General features: G+C 38.6%; 1 protein-coding gene across 8 annotated transcripts in view; it reads right to left on the reverse strand.

Annotated features, from left to right (window-relative positions):
• The window catches only part of Map2k4 (mitogen-activated protein kinase kinase 4), a 100,116-nt gene that overhangs the window by 48,271 nt on the left and 28,275 nt on the right, over window positions 1-23,570 (reverse strand). For 4 of the 8 annotated variants that reach the window (NM_001316369.1, NM_009157.5, NM_001316368.1 and 1 more), the window contains one exon: window positions 19,755-19,857. The exons of 1 other annotated variant lie outside the window; for it this stretch is intronic. Coding sequence is in view for 2 of the 7 variants with exons in the window: in NM_009157.5 (NP_033183.1) it covers window positions 19,755-19,857 (103 nt within the window). In the remaining 5 variants the exon portion in view is untranslated. Of the gene's footprint in view, window positions 1-6,808; window positions 6,952-9,037; window positions 9,343-19,754; window positions 19,858-23,570 lie in introns of those variants that run through there. 3 more of the 8 variants (NM_001362739.1, XM_011249033.3, NM_001362740.1) reach the window with 3 other exon arrangements.

The raw sequence follows: 23,570 nt of genomic DNA on the forward strand, positions 1-23,570 counted from the left end.
GGGAAGCTGTGCTCCAAATAGGAGGTTCTCATGCTGCAAGCTTGAGAGTTCTTAGCAGCTTCCACCCCTGCCTTGGCACATCTACCTTCCAGTGACAGAAGCCCAGCAACCAAGCTCAAGTGACCACTTTAGTCCTGATGAAACCAGCACTGATCTCTGAAGATGGAAAAGGTATTCAGGTGATAGCAAAGAGATTTTTCTCAGTAATCTTTCCCCTGAAATAGAGTAAGCCAGGAAATATTCTAACATAAAGAAATTCCATATCACTAAGTGATACCATCTCCATGGCTCATGTTAATCGATGAAATACTACACTGGCCTAAAAGTGAAGCTATCTAAAATAAGATAAGTGAAATGACTTGTAAATTGGAAGCAATATTTTAAATATTTGCTAATGTGAGGGTTGTAGGGGTCACCACATGGTTCCCACCATCCTCCCCTCCTGGCCTCACACTGTTGGCAGGTTTCTCTTTTTGGAGAGGCAAATCTGTGAATTGCTTTGACAAAACACAGACATGGATCAATCAATGGGACCACTTCATGACTGCATTATGGCTATGCATATGCTACCATCCTTGAGAATGGAAATGAATACAGCACTCTTACATGAAAGCTTTATGTAAAAGCATGGAATAGCAACAGACACAATGCTCTCTAATGTTAAGAGCAAATTTTCGCATTATGGACACTCTCTGCTAATAGTTTAGGTTACTTTAGTCAGCTGCATAGCTTTGAGATTAACCACTATTTTCTTTTTGAAAGTGAACAGTTAAATAGCTAAGAGATACAAAATATCTTATGAAGTAATGAAAATGCCCAAAATTGAGTAAGGCATCAGATCTTCAACTTTGTGAACATAATACAAAGTCACAGAGAACATGTCATGGTTACATCACCACAGCACGTCACGTCACTCATACTGGGCCTCAAACCATTCCAGGAAAACTGAACCACTTTCTCAGCTTCCAGCCTTAAGAGCTTCCAAAGGATGATAAATTATTATAGCACTAGGTAGGAAGCCTGCCTGAACCCAACCATGAATTCTAGCTGCAGTCAATTTCTGGTCTAAACTACTTCAGGGGCTAGGGTAGTCTGAATAAAAACAGCCTCCATAGGCTCCCTGCATTTGCATGTTTGATTCCCAGTTGGTGGGACTTTTAAAGGAGGATTAGAAGATATATGGCCTTGTTGGAATAAGTATGGCCTTATTGGAGAAGTTGTGTCATTAGGAGTGAGGTTTCAAAAGCTCAAACCAGGCTCAGTCTGTCTCCTGCCTATGAATCAAGATGTAAGTAGCTCTTAGCTACATCTCTAGGACCATGTCTGCCTGCCTGCCTGCCTCCATTGCTCCCCACCATGATAGCCATGGACCGACCCTCTAAAGCTGTAAGCAAACCCCCAATTAAATGCCTTACTTTATGAGTTGCTTTGGTCATGGAGTTTTATCACAGCAATGAAATAGTACTAAGACAGGGGCCTAGAAAAGAAAACTTACAAACAACAGAAGACACATCTATCGAAAAGCTTGGCAAAAAGGCTGGCATGAAGGCTCAGTGGGCTGTGAGATTTGCTGCCACGACCAACCATCTGGGTTCAATTCCTAGATCATACATAGGGAGGAGAAAACCGACTCCCACAAGTTGTGTGCTCTGACTTCAAAATGCATGTCATAGCAGGTGTGCATGTATGTGCACACACACATACACACATACACAGTGACAAAAAATGGTATAAGTAAAAGACAAAACAAAACAACAAAGAAATAATAACATAGAAAATGTGTTAAGTTTATACTTTATGACTGTACTCTTGAAGAGAAAAAAAATAGAAGCAACAACCTGTTCTATCAAAAACAAAACAAACAAACATACAAACAAAACCAAAACCAACCAAAAAAAACAAAAACAAAAACAAAACAACAACAACAAAAAACAAACATCTTCCCAATAGCCTTCATTCCTTGTCACCGTTTTCTACAAAATGCCTTCAGTGAATAATGAATAATGTCTAATCGACACATTAGCCAGAGTATGTGGTTGATATAACTACCACGCTGTCCACCACCCTTTCTCCTCTCCATCCTTTCTACATGAGGCAGAAATGCTGTATGTCCTAACTATGTATGTTATGAACTAAATTGTGTTCCATCTCAAATGTCACATACCAAAGATACCTGGTGTGACTACATTATGGCCTTGGACATAATTGAGGTTAAAGGAAGGTTAGTAAAGATGGGACATACTCCAACAAGACTAGTGTTCTTGTAAGAGAACACATTAGAGAGCTTGCTGCTTTACCACATACATGAAGAAAAGAGGTCCTATGACCAGCCAATGAGGTGTTGGTATCAGGAAGCCATAGAAAAAGACCTCAGAATAAAACCTCTCTTCCTAGTAACTAGATCTTGGGCTCTCTAGCCTCCACAATTGTAAGAAATCAGTTTCTGTTGTTTGAATCACACTGTCAATGGTTTGGGTTTAGTTTTCAAACACTCTAGACTTCACCTGTGACAACACTACATGAGCCTATCTCTGTCTGGATGAATATATAGAAAAGGGGAAAGAAGTTACAAGGCTTCTGCCATTGTCTCTGTACTTGATGTTTATATGCACTCAAATTTACCCTGCACTAGCAAAGTCCCTAAGGTTATTGCATTTCCCAGTGATTCTCAAGGGAGGTGAAGTCCTATAGCCCTAGCATCTGGCATAGAAGGAGGCAGGTCAGCAGGGAAGCTCACCCAGCATCAAGTGGCTGGCAAACACTAACCTAAACGTCTTCAAGCCCACAGCAATTCTAGTCAAAAGCTCTGCCTTAGAAGTATCTGATTTCTTAAAGATATAAAGCTTAAATCTAATAAATAATTCTTGGTTCCTAAAGAGAACATGTACATTCACATAGTGAAAAACTGACATAGTACGTGTGCACACAAAAGAAATGTATGTTTATAAAAGTAACCCTGTAGAGCATGTAAGATTTTAAGTAGGACATTTGATATAGGGCTTGAATCCATTTAATACAGGCCTTATTATTAAAGTAGCATCAATGCATAGAGACTAAAATCTGAAATCTTAGACTTACCTTGTCACATGAAAGTCTGCAAACTGGCAAACTGATACATGACGTCTCTTCTGCTTATTTAGCTTTTGGGCAGATATGACCAAATTTTCCATTTACTAGCACTGCATCTATGTTAGCTGTCATATTTTCACTGACCCACACAAATCTATAATTTCCTAACAACTAGAGATTTTAAAAACAAATAACTGTGACATTATGTTCCAGAACATTAATCCAGAGGTAAGTTATATTTCTATTCCACATGTTTGGCAAAGCTGCATGGGGCTTTTTATATGGGTGGGTAAATTCCATGTTGTTTCCTGTGTAGGTAGGTAGACTTTACATTGCTTGTTTTGTTTTAAACAGTGACACAACCAAGGAGGTGACAAATGGCTCCAGCAGTACTCAACTCTTCACATCTGCTCTCTGTTAATACAGTGGTGTCCACTTTGCCAACTCAGCAGCAAACAGGTTCCTGAGCCACTCCTGTCTAACCAGATACCCTAAGCCAACACCCTTTGATAAGGCTCCAAGGGTAGAGAAAAGGAAAAACCTCACTCACAGTTCAGAAAGAAAACACACTTTCTGTTTGCATTTATCTATACTGTATGCATAAATTACAAAAGCTAGTTTACAAATTCCACCAAAGCATTCTAACTCAGCAGTCATTAGTTACAGCTTCATTTTGATCAGGGCTGAAGAACATTGCTTATATAGACTTGGCAGGACCAGCAACACCCACTAGTCAAGAGCCAACTTTTGCCTTGCATTCTAACTTAAATTGATACTAAGATTAAGTAACATTTTCCCTGTCTCTTTTGAGTCAGGTTCTATATAGACTGAGTTTGTCTCAAATTCTTGCCTCAGCCTCACAGGTGCTGGTGTTTCAGTCACACACACACACACACACACACACACACACACACACACACACACACACACGACTCTCTCTAGTTGTATTTTACTGTGCCTGTTGAGTAATAAGAAGCATTTCCTGTTCTCCTGCCTGAAAGAGCAGCACCACTGAGACCTGCTAGTTCAAGCAGTCTGCTTTGTCATTGCTCCTTTGCCCAATAAGTTCTTTAGAGTAGTGGTTCTCAACCTGTGGGTTGCAATTCCTTTGTGGGGTCAAATGACTCTTTCACAGGGGTGGCCTAGAACCATCGGAAATCATATACTTACATTATGATTCATAACAGTAGCAAAATTACAGTTATGAAGTAACAATGATAATAATTTCATGGTTAGGGTCACATGAGGAACTATATTAAAGTGTTGCAGCATTAGGAAGCTTGAAAACCACTCTCTAGAACCATAAATCTTACCCACCAAAAATGTTTCACAGGCTTGTTTACCTTCTCAATGAATTCAAGAATGTAAAAGAATTCAGCTATTTATGTTTTGAAATCAGTTATTTCCCTCCAGTTCTTGGCAACTGCTGTGTGTGAGTGTGCATGCCGCATGTACCATGGTCTCTCACTACTCCTTTGTTTCCAGATTCCAGAGAAGTCGAGCGTCCTCCTGTCCCACGCTCAGTTCAGTAATGAGTACTGCAGCTCATTCAGCCCAGCTCCTTCTTACAAGCTACATTTCACTTAAGAAACGGTTTTGATTGATTTATATTATTTTTTATGAGTTCTTTGGCTGCATGTATTTATGTGCACCACATTCATGTCTGGTGCCTTCAGAAGCCAGAAGAGGCTATCGATCCCCTAAATCTTCAGTTATAGACAGTTACAAGTTATACGTGGGTGCTAGGAACTGAACCCAAGTGTTCTGGAAGAGAAACAAGTGCTGTTAACCACTGAGCCATCTTTCCAACCCCTACAAATTAATTTTTTTTCATTATGAAGAGAATTAGTCCTGGCTAGGGATGGGTGAAAGAAACTATGTGAATCCTGAGAAATGCTGCTAAGAGATAGTCTTCCTAAAATCAGCCAAGATGTTTTCTATTGTTATAAATCCTGTTTCCTTGTGTCTATGTAGCACCAAGTTTCCTATTCTAGAGTATGGAGAGAAGAATGACCTCACAGCAGACAAGACAGACACAAGACACAATCTTAAGACACTAGGCATCAAGCATTGATGGTAGCAGGCCCTGACAGAAAAAATAATGCAACTGTCCCTAGCTCCTGCCTGAAGGGCTCAGACTACTATAAGGACAGAGATCCAGGAAGGTTTGTCAACACCCTTGTGTTGAGGACATGGATCTAGGAGTGTGGATAGATCATGGCAACTGGAATTAACAAGGCAGGGTACACATTAAAAAGCATCCCACAGACATGCAAACCTCCCTCTATTTTGTATCGTTGCATGTGAGAAATGCCACAAGCTGCTGAGGCAGACACCCAGGGCCTAATGTAATAATGCTAATATCCACAGCTCCAGTGCAAACTCTCCCACCCCTAGTCTCCTTGCTCTCTTCTAATAGCCTTTGAGCTGACAGCAGAAGACTCAAAAGCCTAAGTCCTGGTTTACTGCTACCTCAATCTTCTACTTCCATCCATAATGCTTTACTCATGATGACCTCATTTCCTAAATAAGGTGTGCCCCCCCCATCCATTCCTCTTCCCTTAAAGAGAAGAACTGTTGTTTGTTTGTTTACTGATTGATTGATTGATTGATTGATTGGGGAGGAAAGGTAACCTGAAACAGGGCAAGTAAGGCCACCTTTCCACAGGCAGCCTCTGACTAAGGAGAAAACTTGAGTAATTTTTATTTTTGTAGCCTCATAACTAGCATAACTGCCAATGGAAGTCAGCACCCTGGGGGCTGAGGCAGAAGGATCATAGATTCCAAGTCAGTATAGAACATACTGTTAAGACCTGTCAAAGAAGGGTAAAGAGTTCAGCATAACTATGATCTGTGATAAAGCAGCTTAATTTAATCCCAAATATACAATAAGCCTGACATACTCATGATTCCAAACAATACAACTGTTACTGAATTCAAGAAAATGTTAGTATTTCTAGAAAACTGCTTAGGCTTTCACATACAGTTCAACCATATGAACAAAGGTTTTGGTAAAGTGAAGAAAAAAATATTCTCGGGGCCTCCTACATCTCAACTTGGCATCCAATGTGAACATATTTATAGACTAAAGAATTCAACTAGAAAAGAAACAAGATTTCATTTGGTCTTTGCTCTCTGGGAAACTCTCCTTGGAAATCCTGGCCTGGGCTTCATGTTTCTTCACTGCATCTCTGAATGGAATCAGAATACACCAGTCCTTAGCAGAGGCATGACCCACAATCCAACAACACTCTCAGAAAGGATGGAGTGCTTGATTAGTACTTCCTTACTTTTAGTAAATATTAATTTGGATCTACTGCTAGTCGTTTCGGCTTAATTCTTATGATCACCTCTATTTATCAGGGGTTTCATTCTTTAGTATTCAGATGATGCTATGGGCATTAGCCCATCAAATTAAAATGGGGTTTTCTCTTTAAGACAGCATCCACACTGGGACCTCTTGTTTCCTGTTTGATTCTTCACCACACATACATACATCCCTTTTCAAACATGGACCCAAAGGTGGTGACTGAGATTTCTAGGGACTTCCAGGAAAGATATTAATATTATGACAATGGCTCACAAATGTGCCCATACAGGACGAATGAAACACTGCAGTCCTCCCAGCCTCAGCTGGTTCTTTAGATACTAGGGACAGTACCAACATCCCAGCAATAAACAAGCCTCAGGCAACTGTACTGAAGTGTCCCTTCTACGCCGCCATCTACTGTTTGCTTACTTGGTGCTTCTTCTGAATCAGTTTGTTTCCAGTGGCATAGCCATGAGTCTCTTCCCTCATAACTCAGATTCTTGCTTTGGTTCCAATCAATTTCATAAAACTCCAAATGTGTTTGTTACTGTTTGGAGTTTGAAAGCTGAGAGCTGAGGAGAGACATGAAGAGATGAGAAGAGGACGAGATAAAGATCCTAGTGCTGTCTTCCCTGTGAATTCTGGTGCTCTCCCTCTCCAGCATCCTAGTGCTCGTCCCATTGCCTCAACACCACATGGCCATGCTCTGTGGCTTATATGGCCCCATACTTGAAGACTGAGTCCAGTATCTTTCCGAAAAGTCGAAATCTCCAGCAGAATGTGTTCTTCACAAGTTTCCAAAGGAAGCTGGCCAGCAACTGACTAGCCTTAACACAGAATGTGGTTTAAGAAAACCACACCCAGATTTTGAATAATCCCCTGTACTCCCAAAATATACATCTATCCAGAACCACAGAATGTAACTGTATCTTTACAATCTTATTTAAGATTTCAGAAAGGGATCACCTTTGTGAGCTCAGGAGAGCCTGTCTCACCCCTTGACAGCTGCCACAAGCAGGAGAGCTGACTGGTGTGATGACCAACTCGGCCACTACCAAGGCCCAGATCCAGAGCTTTGAGTTGGCCCACCCCAGCATCCACCCCGTTTATGAATTGCTGGAACACACTAAGAGGGCAGGTCCTACAGATCCCAAGCTGCAGGATCTCCAAGGCACAGAGCGACAACAGAGTATCTGAGAGGAGTCCCCATGAAAATCCAGTGCTGATTATGTAGCAGAAGTCAGAGGCCTTGAGCCAAACCAATGACTCATTGCAATGACCATTTGTAAGTAAAGCTGTTTGGGCAAAGGGGATACTGTGAGACACACTGCAGCTTCTACAGCAAGAGTTTTTAAATTTTATTGGTGTGTTTATTTTTTGTTTTCTTTTGGGGAGGTTGAAGGGTAGAGGGTAGATATGGAGGGATAAGTGGGATTGGGGTAAATGATGTGAAATTCACAAAGAATCAATAAAATGTTAAGAAAAGAGAGAGAGAGAGAGAGACTTGATTAAGATAGATCCAAAATAGCAGAATTGCTGGGCGTAGTGGCACTGGGTAGGAACGGGACCTACAGGCTTGAGGCCAGCCTGGTCTACATAACAAGTTCTAGGCCAGCCTAAGGCCCTTTCTTAAATTAAAAAAAAAAAAAAAGGAATCTTACTATTCATACACATGGATGATTTTTCAGACATTTCAAGCATGATGTCTCTCCTTAAAGGAAACACAGAGAGAAAAACAAAAGGTAGTAAAGTGAAGATGAAGAGATTGTAACACCACTAAGACAGGGCCAGAAATGCTCAATATTACCATGAGGAGCAGAGAGGGAGGAGCCTTCTCTAGAGGCTGGAGAAGCAGCACTGCCCAGCCAACACCTTAATTTTCGATTTCTGGCCTCTAGTACTGTGATGGAATAAATTGCTATTGCTGTCACAACAGTTAGTTACAACAGACATAAGAATACATTATGAGTATCAAGCTTTTCTGTACAGCATCAGATAGTAATTACTTCAGGCTTCACAATAAGGTCTTTGCAAACAATCTCCATTGTAAACATGCAGCCAGATCACTGACTGTGTTCCAGTCAAACTTCATTTGCAAGAAGAACCTGCCATGGAGATACAGCGTACTGACAACATGACATAAATGTTGTCTAGTCATCACTTAAGCCTCTAAACCACTATATTTTTTAGATCTCTTTTCTTTTTTAAATTTATTATTTTATACCATAAGAAACCCTAATTATCTACTCAAACCCTACAAATTTATTTCAGAATTCAATCTTAAAATGCACTTGTGTTTTTTCTTAACTATCCTGACCCCCAGATCAACAGGATTAAGGATCTAACAACCTTCTTGAGGCTTTCTTATCATTTAGGCAGGTGCTTGGTGCAGCAAACCTCCTTATTAGCACATTGGGTGCTTCTCTTAGCCACTGTCTTTCAGCAGGTGATAGTAATCACCTTGATGGACTTCTTGCTCAAAATAAAAATCTGATTTCTTAGACATGCTGGTGCCTACCACCTTTCCTTTAAAAAGCAAGAGCCATCTTTTGCCTAGGCCCGCCTTTCCTCAGAATCATTTGATGTCGACTGAAGTAAGTGTACTTTCCTCGTTTCCTTACCACCCCCCCACCCCACCCCCCCAAGAGATGCACTTACCTAATTTTCTCTCAATGGCACCAAGCAGATCCTCCTTTCCAAACAACATTTTCCTTTTTGTCTTTAAGCAAGCTCCAGGTTACCAAGTCAGGATGTATGAAATGCCTCAAAGCTGTTTAACTCTCCCAACGCATGTGTATACACACACACACACACACACACACACACACACACACACACTTGCCAATCTTCCTTAGACAAGAAAATAAACATGCACATATCCCGATAACAATAACACAGCAACTGTTCCTCCCTGCATACCCTGTGAAGATCTCTAGATGAATACTGCTCTATGCATCCTTCTGCAATGCAGCTCTGTTAATTCCGGAAATTTCCACAGTAAACTCAGCCTGTCGGTTACCATGGAAACTGCCTGCTTCCTGGCTCTACTAACAAAATCAGAGTCTTTGCTTAGATCTAAAAAGCCGCAAAAGAAAGAAAGGTCACCAAAAATTTGCTCAAACAATCCAATTAGAAGCACTCACATTCTAATGTTCTTAATCAGAAAGTAGTAAGAAGCTGGTGCAGTGTGGTACCTTTAACCCTAGCATTCAAGAGGCTGGAAGCCCTCGGCCAGGCTGCGCTAAGGAGTCAGAGTCTGTCTCTTGGAAGGATGGGAAGGAAGATGGAGGGACAAAGTAGAGAAATATGCAGTAGTTGAGCCAAAACTGATTTAAGATGGAAAGGTAAATGTTTCCTCGCCAATGAAAAGAGCGATGTTAAAGAGGATGAGGCAAACACTTATGTTTTAATATTGCTGCTACAGCCAATGTATTTGCTAAGAGCTGACCTTCTACCAGCTGTACTCAAAGCTTAGCAATATAATCATTTCCCTGGGCTGTTTCACATAGAGGCACTCTTCAGACTGCCCTAAGCTAACTATGTTTTCACCTCAATCACCACAGCACTTAAAATGCTATCTAAGGAATTCCACTAAAGACTCTTGGCATCACACATTGTTAATCCATTCTTCTCCAACTGCATCTTCGTAAATGCTGGGCTTCTATGACATCACACACAACCTTCCACCCCCCATCCCCCCAAGTATCTTTTCTTTTTCTCTGCCTGCTCCTTCAGCCTCTACAACATTTCTTTGGAATTTGGCCCTATGTACATTTTTCTCATCAAAATAAAGTTCCACCTTAATACACAACTTTTATCATCTAAATCCTAATGATTTAATGCTTTTTTAAATCTCCAATTTTGCACTGACTTCTTTTCAGATGTATGGGTGTGACCAGTTACATCATACTCCTGACCACATGGAGTCACTCTTACCACTCTCTTGGCACAGTTGTAGTAAGACCCTCTGACAGCACAGGCTAAAGTCAGTCCTCCCTCTGAAGTTACTTCTATTACATATTTTGTCACAGTGAAAAGTTGACTATATATTTTTATATCTACTAAGTTTTTCTATAAGAATATATATGTGATAGATAGATAGATAGATAGATAGATAGATAGATAGATAGATAGATAGATAGATAGATATTCTTGTTTTATTAGGCTTGTCTTGGAAAAGAAGTAGTAATTGCACAAAGCTTACTATTTTATAATTTTCTGGATCGATGAATACTCTTATTTTTCCTTTTTCTTTCCACCCCCACACCCTTGGTTTATTGAGACAGGATCTCGCTATGTAGCTCTGGCTGTCCTAGAACTAATTATTTAGACCAGGCTAGCCTCAAACTCACAGAGCTCCACCTGCCTCTGCTTCCCAAGTACTGAGATTAAAGCATGTGCTGCCATGACTGGCCAAACTGAATCCTCTTACCTGAAGCATGTTATTTTTTTAAAGACAATATGTTCAACCTACATGGTAAGATTACACTGACCTCTTTTAAAAGAAAATGTTTGCTTGTTTATTGATTGAGACAGGGCCTCACTATGCTGTCCAGGCTTGCATCTTCCTCTTGGGCACAAGAGAACTACCTCTTTGGCTTTCTTAGTAGCTGGGACTAAGCTCATGATAGCATATCTGAATTCAAAAATATTCTTTTGAAAGCACACTAAAGACAAGTCTCCAATGTTATCTAAAGGAGCCAACTACCCAGATGCACACTATAATTGGCATGATGCAACAAATGTTCCAGAGTAGACTGAGAACCAAATAACACTTGATAACAATTTCTTTAAGTTTTGCTCAGGCTAATGTTCAGTGACTAAGAGTGCTTAATGCTCTTGCACAGAGCCTTTGTTTCAGTCCCAACACCTACATCAGATAGCTACCACCTATAATTCCAGTTCTAGGAGATCCAACACCCTCTTCTGGCCTTCTTAGGCACCAGCGTACACACAGTGCACATAAACTCACACAGGCACTCCTACATATATGCATAAAAATTAACTAAATACATTTTTCACAGACAAATCCCTCTATAGTTGGAGTCTGCCCAAAAATAGAAACCTTACTCTGACAGCAGTTTTAAGGATGAAATCACTAGCACTGCTACATAAATTAATTAAATGAATCATTCTAGGTTTCTTTCAAGCATTCTAGCAAAGGAAAGTGAATGAGCAGAAGTAACATTTGTCACAAACTTCTCCACTGGCATAAGAAGTGAATTTAACCAATACCTGTGTTCATATAATTATCACCAAGTATTATGGCTGCTGAAATGCATGTGTGCTTTGAAAAAAGGACAAAAAAAATCACTATTACTATTGAGAAAGGATAAATAATCTATCCATATAACTTTACTACTCTGTTTCTTTAATACAATATCATTTACACGTAGTGAAATATCCATATCACAACCATTAGGTTTTGGCAAATTCATACACACTCAGTTTTGTAAGATTTAACAAGACAGAAAACCTGATCCCTAGGTTGCTCCTTGTGCCATTCTTGTCAGTCTCCACAAGACAAGACTGTTCTCATCTCAGCCACCCGCATCGACTTCAGCCTTGGTCGCTCTGCAATCTCAGACAGTTGAAGAAACACCATGTGCTCTTCTTGTGCTGGCTGTGTCTCAGCACTTCTGGACTCACATGTGCTTATGTGGATCAGTAATTCCTATTGCATTCTAGTAAGACACAGTTTATTCATGCATTCTCCCATGAATAGACATTTGTGGGTTTGTTTGTTTTTTTTTGTTTTGTTTTGTTTTGTTTTGTTTTGTTAGAACCACGATGAACAGTTTCTATGACTGTTCAAATGCAAATTTTCATAAAAACATTTTCACAACGCTAGATCATGTTTTAACACATAAGAAACTATTAAGGGGCTTTCTAAAGTAGTTGAGCCCTTGTCTATTCCCTCCGCAATATGTGGATTCTGATACCATTATGTATCCTTTTAAGTTTGGGCACTTCTGGCAGGTTAGTAATATCATTATCATTTTTATCTGACTCTGCTTACTAATGTTAAACATGCCTTCCATGCATTTATTGACTATTCCTAAGTTTCTTTGTGAAATGTCCACTTAAATCCAAAACCCATTTAAAAGGATTGTTTGTTCTGAGTTGTTAATAGTTCATTGTATATCTGAAAGTCTTTTGTCAGGTAAATCTAGAGTATTTTCTCACTGCATGACTGGCCTATACAATTTCCTAAGAAACTTCTGATAAGTAGAGACATTAACTTCAATGAAGTCCATTATCTTTGGTAGCAATTAATACTATGTTCTTCTGTACTATCAACTAAGTATTTGTCTATGCCAGATAAATACATTAAGATGGTTTCCTTTACAAGTTAGATGGAATTTCTACTTTACCCTTTAAGGACAATGCTTTATTTCAAGCACATGGTGTGAATTAGGAAATGGGTTCACTCTGTTACAGATCTCACCCCAGTCTGCTCAATCATCATAAAAGGTCGAGCCTGTATGCAAAATTGTACAGGGATCTTAGACAAAAATTAGCAGACTGTACATGTGTGCTCATATGCTACACTTCCTATTCCATCTTATATACCATTCTTCTATAAGACTTTAGCTGTTGTATCTTCATTACTTTATACAAAAGTATTTTTCACTATTCTACTTCCTTTGTATTTCCACATAAATTACACAATCAAAATGTCAGTGTGCATTTGTGTTAGTGTGGTGTGTGTGTGTGTGTGTGTGTGTGTGTGTGTGTGTGCTAAGGTGGCTAAGATATTCCTGAGTTGAATTAATAAATGAGTGAGATAAGAACAGGTACCTTAATCACACTGTACTTTCTAATACAGGAATAAGCCACTGTTTTTGTCATGTGTGCCCGCCCATGGGCTTGAGGGGCTTGGGACACACAAGGGAATTACTCTGTCACTGAGCCACACAGCTTACCCAGAAGAGGACATCTCACTCATGTATTCAAGTCTTTCATGTCCCCCCAGTAATTAATATGTTGGCCTCATCATATTTCCTTTACTGTAGCAATAACTATTTTGTACTTTTTAAGCTACTCTAATGATTCTGGAACTTCATTTTCCAAGAGTTTATTTTTGCTAACAGGTGTTTACAGAAAGAACTGATTTTGTTACCCATATCCTTTGCTAAAGTCACTTAATAATTTTAGTAATTTTTCAAGATCAATATAGATTTTCTACATATGCAATTAAAACACCTGTCTGAAAAAAGGCTGGTTTGCAATCCAATCTTAAGTTTTTCTGATCAGCATCTAGGGTTTCCTGTCTTGTCACCAATCACAGACACAGCACTGAGTCTTTCATCACTAAGTATTATACTATCCATAGTAAAAGCATTTCCTTAGATGCCACCAATGAGTCAGGAACTACCCCTCTTAGTTTAATGGAATGTTTTTGATAATAAATGTTGTCAAATATTATTCTGTACCTACTGAAAGCCCACATATTTTTCTCCCTTACTTTATTAATATAGTGAATTATAAGGATCAAATATTCAACCAAGATTAATCCAAAGTACTGTTCATGAGGATTTCAAAGTGTATGTTTATTAACAATGGAATTCTGTGGTCTCCTTTGCTTTGTAACGTCTTTGTCTAGTTTCTGTCAATGCTATGCTGACTTCAAAGTATGAGTTGAGAAATGTTCCTTACTTCATTGTCTAAAGAGTTCTGTAGACTTAATATTATTTCCTCTTGTCTTTATTTCTATTCCTGCTGTTTGTTTCCCCAGGGGCTGAAACACATTAGGCAGGATCACTACCAGCTACTATACTTTACTATGCCCACAGCTCTTTCCTTTTATATTTGCTATCAGGTACAGAAAAACCACCAAGGTCCCACATTTCCTGTACGAGAATACTAAAATGTAAATTCAACTTTTTATCAGATGAGGAACTTCTTGAGTAAGCTTTTGTTATTTATGCCACAAACTAACTCAATTTGCCAAATTTAATATTAACTATCATATTATTCTCAGTATCTGTTTTACCGTGTAACCATTTGGCTTTAATTCTGTACCTACAACGTAAAAGAAAAAACTACTATTAGTATTCTATTTCATCTGAACTCAAGCTGCCAGAAAAGTTACTTTTAACTTGAAAGAGAACATATACACACACATATGTGTATATGTAGCTCACCGTTCTTTTTTTTTTTTTGGAGGAAGGATTTATTGTGGCTTCTGGTTATAGTGAATCACTGAATCATGTTAAAGAAGACATGCAAGCTAGCAAGGAAGAGGAAGCTGTAGGTACAAGGTCTAGGTGGTCACACTGTCTTCACAATCCATACTCAGAAGGCAGAGTGTTAACAGACGTGGGGCGTGCTTCAAAGCCTAAAGGCCCTCCATAGTGGTTCACTTCATACAAGGAGGCTCCATCTTTAAGAATTCTAAGCTCGTACCAAAAGGCACTACTAGCTCCATAGTACATGTTTAAACACACAAGGCTCTGAGGGCATTTTACATTCAGACTAGAACCCATAATATTTAGTCTATGGGCTCGGATGATTTAACCACATCAGGTCATGAATGTGAAATCTAAACAAAAAATGACACAGTTCCTAATTTATTCCTCCTCTGTTATCTTTTTCCATAGAAAGGAATATAATGTCCAAAGCAAGAAGACAATGTCGTTTACTGTTTGTTATAATTTAGTTCCTTAAATGAAAGCTCATTTTCTCCCATGTCCTTGTCCTGACGGTTTTCAGTATTCTATATTTTAGTCATTTCAATGTGTCACGTTTTGCTGAAACCATAAGGTATAGATTCCAGAGGGAAGGAATCTACGTTACAAACACTGTGGGGATTTGGTCTTTATATGTAATGTCATAGACAATGAAGGTGAAAAATGTTATGTAAAACTATTAGACATTCACACAGAAAGCAATTGTTTCTATCTTTCTTTATGGCCCGGTGTGTCTGTGTGGGTAGCTCAGGAGATACAGAGCTTTCCTTGAAGAACAAACACTTTCCTCTGAGTTGGTAGCTCACCATTCTAATTCAGTCATTTAAGTGCCTGAACATCCTGTATTTATAAAACTATATAAACAAAAAGGTTTAATCTTAAATATACTTTAGAAATCATAGTTTTATATCTATTAAATATGTATGATTTTAAAGTGTGTTTCTATCATTTTTACATATAAATAACTGTAATACATAAAATTATGTATCCCCTCCTATACATATTTTAATAAATTTACAGGGAAGAAATTAAAATTAAGTAGTTATGACTTTATGCAAAGAGAATTGGTGATGATATAAATAAAATTACTGTTTGTATCCATATAGAATTAAGAGAAGTAAATTTGCAAGTAAAGACTCTAGCTCTAGGATACCTGTGAAGATCGGATGACATGTTCCCTGGGTATGCGACTGCCTGTGGTACTGAGTACAATCCTTTTGTTTTGTTTTTTGTTTTGTTGTTGTTAAATGAGAGGGATGTTTCTAATAGTTCTATAATGTAACAAAGATGTCTGAGAACCTAAAAAAAAATACAAGGTATTCAATAAATAATAGTGGCCCTAAATCAAAAACAATAACTGTTTTATAAGTAGATAGTAATTTTTGTAGTAGATAGTAATATTTTTAATCATATTACTTTGTTTCTTTATAATAATAAAGCTAATTGGTATTCTTTAACTGTGTTAGCCAATGTAAAAATGCATTATTATTTTTATTAGTTACTTATGAAGAAAAACACCTGAAATTAAGTATTCCTGTGTAACATTTTGCTAGTAAGCAATTTAAAATAGGCCATGCAAATGTAAAAAATATACCTTATTTAAGAATAAAGATCATTCTAATTTCCTATGTGTTTAAAGTTATAATTTTTATGACTAATATAAGTACCTAGCCATGTTTCTTTAAACTTAATAGTCTAAACTAAGTACTTAAGATATTTTCTTGATTTGGACCTAATCAACTGAGGATCTTCTCAATGTAACCCAACTGATCTCTAAAGTTGTATCTACAGACTCTGCCCTGCTCCACTTTTTATTTGGACTATTACAAGAGTGTCTTAGTTAAGCATGTACATATCCTTAACTATAGTGTGTATGCGTGTGCGTGTGTGTGTGTGTGTGTGTGTGTGTGTGTGTATACACATATATATACATATACATACACACACACACACACACACACACACACACACACACACACACATATATATATATATATATATATATATATATATATATATATATATACACACACATACAATACATACACATATATATGCATGCATATGCCATAGAGCTTGGTTTTTACTACAGAAGATCAAATACAGGAAGCATCAGGGAGGTTCAGGACAGGATCAATCCCAAAACCTATTTAAACCCCTAAGACATCAGAAGTCACAGAGCCCTGGATGATGCCAAGCAAGCATGAGCCCTCTTTGCTTCAGGAAAGGCCTAAGGCTGGAGAAACTATACCAGAGGCACAAGCACAGGGGAGAGAGAAACACAGTAAACGTCTGGGATGGAGATAAAGCTTACCTTTTGCCCAGTTTGACTCCCAAGCATAAACCTTCCTTCCATCCACAACAGAATCTACTCTCTACCTATTAAAGGGGAGGAAGACAGACAGACTAGGGGAGATCAGAGGTGTCCTTGGGCTGCTTGAGGAATGCAGGCAGAGCTTCTCCCACCTCCAGCTAAGAAGTTCTTTGTCTTTCAGACTTTCAACTTTGAACATGAAGTAAAGAAAATACTTCCAAAAGAAATTAATTCTCTCCCTCCTCCCACCAAACTCTTCACCTTTCTCACTCTCTCCCTCAAGTCACCAAATGAAATAGAAAACACTGGTATTCTAAGTCAGGCTTGGACTGCACACACCAGCCAAGCGATTCACAGGCCAGCGTTAGTGATAACAGTGGGTAGAAGCCAGCACTTAGTTTCCACCTACTGCTCATATCTACAGAGAAGGTTAACAACAACAGTTTCCCAGGCATGCCAGCCCATGCCTACAGTCTCAGTACTCAGAGCTGAAGCAGGAGGAATGCTGACATTCAGAGGCCAGTCTGAACTAGAGTGGAAGACAAAGTTTCTACAATTTACTCAGGACTAAATGGCTTTTTCAGTGAAGCTTTACTGAAGAAGTGCATTACAGAATGTAGAATATTGGTGATTAAAATAGGACTTTAAAATGGAATCTTTTTTCCAATATTTCAAACAAAGATAAATGAGGCATTGGTCTCAACAAAGATTCTGAATTTAAAATGTAGCTGCCAGTGCTTAAGCCCCAAACATATCAACTCATTTATTTAAGTTAATATAAAAGTATAGTATGTGTGGTGCATGTGTATTTCATCTGTATGTATGTATGTACACCCAGTACCCACAGAACCCAGATGAGGGTGTCAGATTCCATGGCACTAGAGTCTCAGATGACTATGAAACACCATGTGTATGGTGGGAATTAAGCCAGAGTCCTCTGAAAGAGCAACCTGTGCTCTTAACGGCTGAGCCATCTCTCTTGCCCCATTTCCAAGTTAACTTTTAAACTTGCTCTCTCCCTATTGAATAACCGTACTGTGTTGTAGCAATATCTGTGCTGTGCGCACTTTAAACAGTTTTGTTCCAAGAACATCAACCATTACTCACCATGATAAAGGCACAGAACGTAACAACAGAGTATCTACTTCTACTTCTCTTCAGTTTACACTGAATAGGATTTTAGCACAAGTCTGTTACATTTCCAAGAATAGCCCCTGAAGTATATAATGAACTGGTATAATGAAACTCTGACAGAAATATAGAAAGGGGTCATTTTTCCCCCTTTAACCTATTTTTCTTTACATTCTTTGGGTTTATACAACTTTTCATTTTATGAGCCAAAAATCAAAACATTAACAGCTGTTAAACGTACAAGGGTCTCTAGTATATGGCTAATTTTTCACATGCTAGAAATATATATGGTAATTAAAGCCTAGTATATCCTAAAGAGGTGATCTCTTTATCCTCCAAGGACTCAAATGGGAAAAGGAAAGAAGGGAAGGGAAAAATGAAGGAGGGGAGTAGGTCTTACACTCTCTTGCTTTACATGTCAAGCATGTGGTCAGCTGGTAATGAGAATAGTAAAATGAACTATGCTTATAGATTCACCTTGGATTTATTTTCACCACAATGCTAGAACATGAGGAAAGAACACTGCTTACTGCTAGAGTATTGCCTGGCTAGGTACTGGGTTTTCTCGCTCAATATAAGCCCTGTTTCATGTTTCACAAGGAAAAAGACAAAGACTCACAGCCCTCTCCCTCCTCTCTTCCCAGTCCCACCTTTATAAGTCCCTCCCCCATTGTCCCCTCCCCTTTTCCCGGGGCATTTATTCCCAGAAGAACTAGGCACATCCTCTCCCACTGAGCTCTTATGAAAACTTAACTGTGAGTGGATAGCTTTCCCAGACAAATAAGGTATCCTTAATTCTAAGGTTACTTATGAAACCCTAAATATATATACACACACACATACACTCCTCACATGTACACATTACTACTGCAAAAATAAAGTATTTCGGTCATGCCTGCAAAGGTGACAGCGCACCCACTTGTTACTGTTTGCAAATACAAGGTCTACCTAAGTTCACAAGAGAGGAAGCAATGGCCATGTCTCTTTGACAACACTAGCAATATCTGAAGTCTAATAAAGCCTGAATGCAGGCATTAAGAAATTAGTTTTAAAACATAAGATACTCTGTTCCCAGCTCTGTTCCTATAACATCCACGGCTTGCTCTTCGCATCTCAGTACTAGGACTAGATGAATACACATATGAACAGAAGTCAAGCCACTGGCTGCCATGCTCAGGAAAGTCTGAGGAAAGAGATTACTATTTAATATACCACATCACTTAGACTGAAGGCTTCAGGAAACTATTATTCTCAGGCTATTAGTTAAAATCAACTAACACATTCCTACTATTTTCTGTAAGATACACTATCATAGCTATCTTTTTATTTGAAATATTAATTAATAACAGATGGCATGACGTGTATACTAACTTGAACACAACTTTGATTTGCCACATGAGTTTTCAAGGAAAGAGAATCTACATTCCCGCTAAGTGGACAGTGGTGGCTGAAAGTGAGAAGACAGCTGAATTCCTAGACATAACCTGAACTTTACCTGAAACCTAAAGTTAATTTAAAAAAATATAAGTGAGCCTGGGCCTTTGGCACTATTTTCCCAAGTAGACATTTAAAGAAAAAAATTGTGTTTATCAACTAAGAGTACAGAATCAGTAACTCTCTATTTAAATTCAAATAGTAACATTTTAAAGTATCTTAAGAAAACAGAAATATCAGTCCCTTGCTTTGCATAAAATGGAGCAGCCAGAAAGCCCTGCATTTAGTCACTGGGAGTACTCACATGTGTGGGTTCTGGACTCCTGTAGTATTAGGATTCAGAGTAAACCGTGCTGTCGATTTGACAGGTGGATTTGCAAAATTCAACTTCAGTGCTTTGCGCTTACCTGAGAAACAACAAAGGGAAAGTTTCAAATACTAACTACAGACATGCAAATTGTGGTAATTAAATTTAATTTTTTTTAACACTCAAGCATTATAAAACAGGTATTACTTTGAAAGCATGAGAAATTCAGTGAAAAAGAGAGAAACATGCCTTAATAAATCTTACTCAATATAGAGCAATGCTTGAAAAGGTACCAAATATCTTAAAATTAAAAAAAAAAAGTTATCTTATGCCCACTCCCCACAAATCTGTCTTTGTGCTGTAGAGCATCAGATGATGTTCAGTGCTTCCAGTTTACAGTGTCCAGAAACCTAAGGCTTTGCAGGGAAAGAACCAGTCACTGCGTCACCCATCCCAAGGGAGCTCAAGCACTGCTAAAAGGCAAATATCCTCAGTTTAACAGAAACCCCTTCCTCCAAATGCACTATAAATGCTGAGTGACAGACCTGAAGCATTCTGCAGCAGTTAGAGTGAAATCATCACGGTACAGTCTACTTCAAGTTAGCAACACAGGTATACCAGTAACAACTTTCTTGAAACAATTTCTTTGGGCTTAAAAGCAGGAAAGTATCAGCATTTTTTAATATAAAACTAAATCGTATCCATTATTAAAAAAAAATCAGAAAATTCAAAGAAAATGAGTTTTTTAAATGATAAACATACATGCAATATATACTATTTTCAAAAGATGTATATCCGTTTATCACTCTAATTAACCCCCCCCAAAAAAACGCATTAATTTCTGCTGCAAACTTTCCCTAAATATAGATAGATAGATTGATTGATTGACAGACAGACAAATAGATTATTTATATCAAAATCTCAATCAGGCTATGGTACTGCTTCAACATGTTTTCCTTGATAGCCATATTTCTTTCTGGGTCAATAAATTACATGAATCACTTCTTTAGGGTTTCTACAAAAGATCTGTAACAGAAAGGCTTTTTACTCTTGTATTGGCTAGTTTTGTGTCAACTTGACACAGCTGGAGTTATCACAGAGAAAGGAGCTTCAGTTGAGGAAATGCCTCCATGAGATCCAACTGTAAGGCATTTTCTCAATTAGTGATCAACGGGGAAAGGCCCCTTGTGGGTGGGACCATCTCTGGGCTGGTAGTCTTGGGTTCTATAAGAGAGCAGGCTGAGCAAGCCAGGGGAAGCCAGCCAGTAAGGAACATCCCTCCATGGCCTCTGCATCAGCTCCTGCTTCCTGACCTGCTTGAGTTCCAGTCCTGACTTCCTTTGGTGAGAACAGCAAAGTGGAAGTGTAAGCTGAATAAACCCTTTCCTCCCCAACTTGCTTCTTGGTCATGATGTTTGTGCAGGAATAGAAACCCTGAGTAAGACAACTCATTCTGGTTTTGTGTTCCTATTAGGGATACTGTTTCCAGCACTCCTATCTTCAGAGTGTTTTATACACACTTTTAGCTACTCAGCTAATCTCTGCAATCAATACTTTCCCACCTCAGTAAATTCTAAAGCTATACTCGAGCACACCAACTACAGATATGAGATTGGGGGATGGAGCAAAGGAATGTCCTGAGAATACACATCTGCTGTACAGTCCTGAGAGCAGCTCTGAGGGATGGACCTTTCTAGATTAGGGAGATATTGGGAATAGCCACTTTCAGACATGAGGTTGGTACAGGAATTTCCTCATGGTTTGCTGTTGCACATATCAAAATTTTACTTTTAAAACACTTTCATCTGACTTAACTAGGACATTCAAACTACATGCAAAAGATGCTCTGTGTACAAAAACATCAGATTTAATTTTAAAGCCATGTGTTACTAGGAGGTTGAGGGACAAAATGTTTTTCTTGTTTGTATTTAATATAGGGTCCCATGTATCTGAAAAATAACCTTGATGTGTTAATTTTCCTATCTCTACCTCCTGTGTGAATGCTGGGATTATAGATATGCATTACCATTCACAGTTTAAAACTTTTAAAATTAAAATCAAAATTTGGAGAAATCATTTGGAGAAAGCATCAAGGTATAGAATGGGAAAAGTTTTGTTTTGTTTTTTTAAACCAACTACATATCTAAGAGAAGGCTAATATCCAGACTATATAAAGAACACAAAACAGACATCAAGAAAACAAATAATCTCATTAAAAATGGGGTACATATCTAAACAGAATTCTCAAAAGAGGAACTGCAAAAAGCTAAGAAGCAGCACTTAATAAAATGTTCAACAACCTTGGTCCTCAAGGAAATGAAAATCAAAACTACTTTGAGATTTCAATGATTTGGGTCACTCATCCCAATAAGACTGACTAAGATCAGTGGGAGGAGGGGGAAGGAAGACAGCTCGCGCTGATGAGAATACACATTGCTAGTGGGAGAGTACAGCCACTGTATAAATCAGTGTTCTTCAGAAAAATGGGACTCGATCTACTTCAATCCCCAGCCATACCACTCTTAGGTATATACTCAAAGGATCCTACTACAGACACCTGCTGAATCATGTTCATTGTTGCTCCATATATATAGCCAGAAATTAGAAACACCCTAGATACCTGTCTTTAATGAAGAAAAAAAATGTGGTACTTTTATACAATGGAATATTATTTAGCCATTAAAAAATAAAATCATAAAATCTTCAGATAAATAAATGGAATTTTAAAAAAAATCATCCTGAATGAGGTAACTTAAGACACAAAAGGACAAATATATAGAATTTATTCACTTATATGTAGGTGTTAGTTGTGAAGCCATTGATAAGCAAGCTACAATTCATAGGACAGAGGCTAGGTAGAGTCAGGCACAGATGGAGGGAGGGATCTCTCTAGGAGGATAAACAGGATAGCTAGCTATGGACAGACAAAAGGGAAGATTGTAATAAGAAGACCAGACAGGAAAGGGGATGAAAAAAGGGGCGGGGGAGGGAATAGAGGGACAGACAGGTAAACTAAGAGCCATATGAAAGGTCATATGAAAACCTAATACAGTAGAAGCTAGAGAGAGAGAGAGAGAGAGAGAGAGAGAGAGAGAATGAATCTAAATGAAATGTCCATATAGCAAGGGAAACAGAGCCCCAACTGGACATCTCTCATCACCAAATGGAGCTTCCAACACCAGGAATGGGTTAAAGCTAATCAAGTTCTTGCCTAAAGAGGCTCCCAGAGGACTCACCAAACAATCCAGGCTATCTACAAGGCTACTGGTGGCTATCTAATCTACAAACTAACAGGAAGGTCCTGTGGCTAAAGACAACACCTACACAACTCACTGAAAACAGAGAAGTTGAGCTGGTGTCTACCTAGAGCCTGCATCCCTATGGACTAGTATTCATGATAATGGAAGGTATTCTCGTGCTGTCAAAGGAGAGAAAGGTAAACACCAAATCAGCTACAAACTTTTGATCTACAAGAGGGATCTGCCTCAAGATATACTGGTGTAATAATGACACAAAGTTTGTGAGACCAACCAACCAATACCTGCTTTGAGTTAAGGCCTAGTCCATGAGATAGAACCCATATCCAATGCTTTTGGCGTGGCCAAGAAACTGAGATTAAATAGGCTATGGACCTAAGGAAAAAAAAAACCCAAATACCACTGTTCTGCTAATGGAATGTAAAAATAAAACCACTCCTAATGACATTCACTATACTCATAGATCCATGCCTGGCTCAGCCATCATCAGAGAAGCTTCCTCCTCCAGACAGAAACAAATAGAGAGACCTACAACCAGACAATATACAGAGTGAGC

Source organism: Mus musculus, chromosome 11 (assembly GCF_000001635.26).
Source record: "Mus musculus strain C57BL/6J chromosome 11, GRCm38.p6 C57BL/6J".
Taxonomy (NCBI): Eukaryota; Metazoa; Chordata; class Mammalia; order Rodentia; family Muridae; genus Mus; species Mus musculus.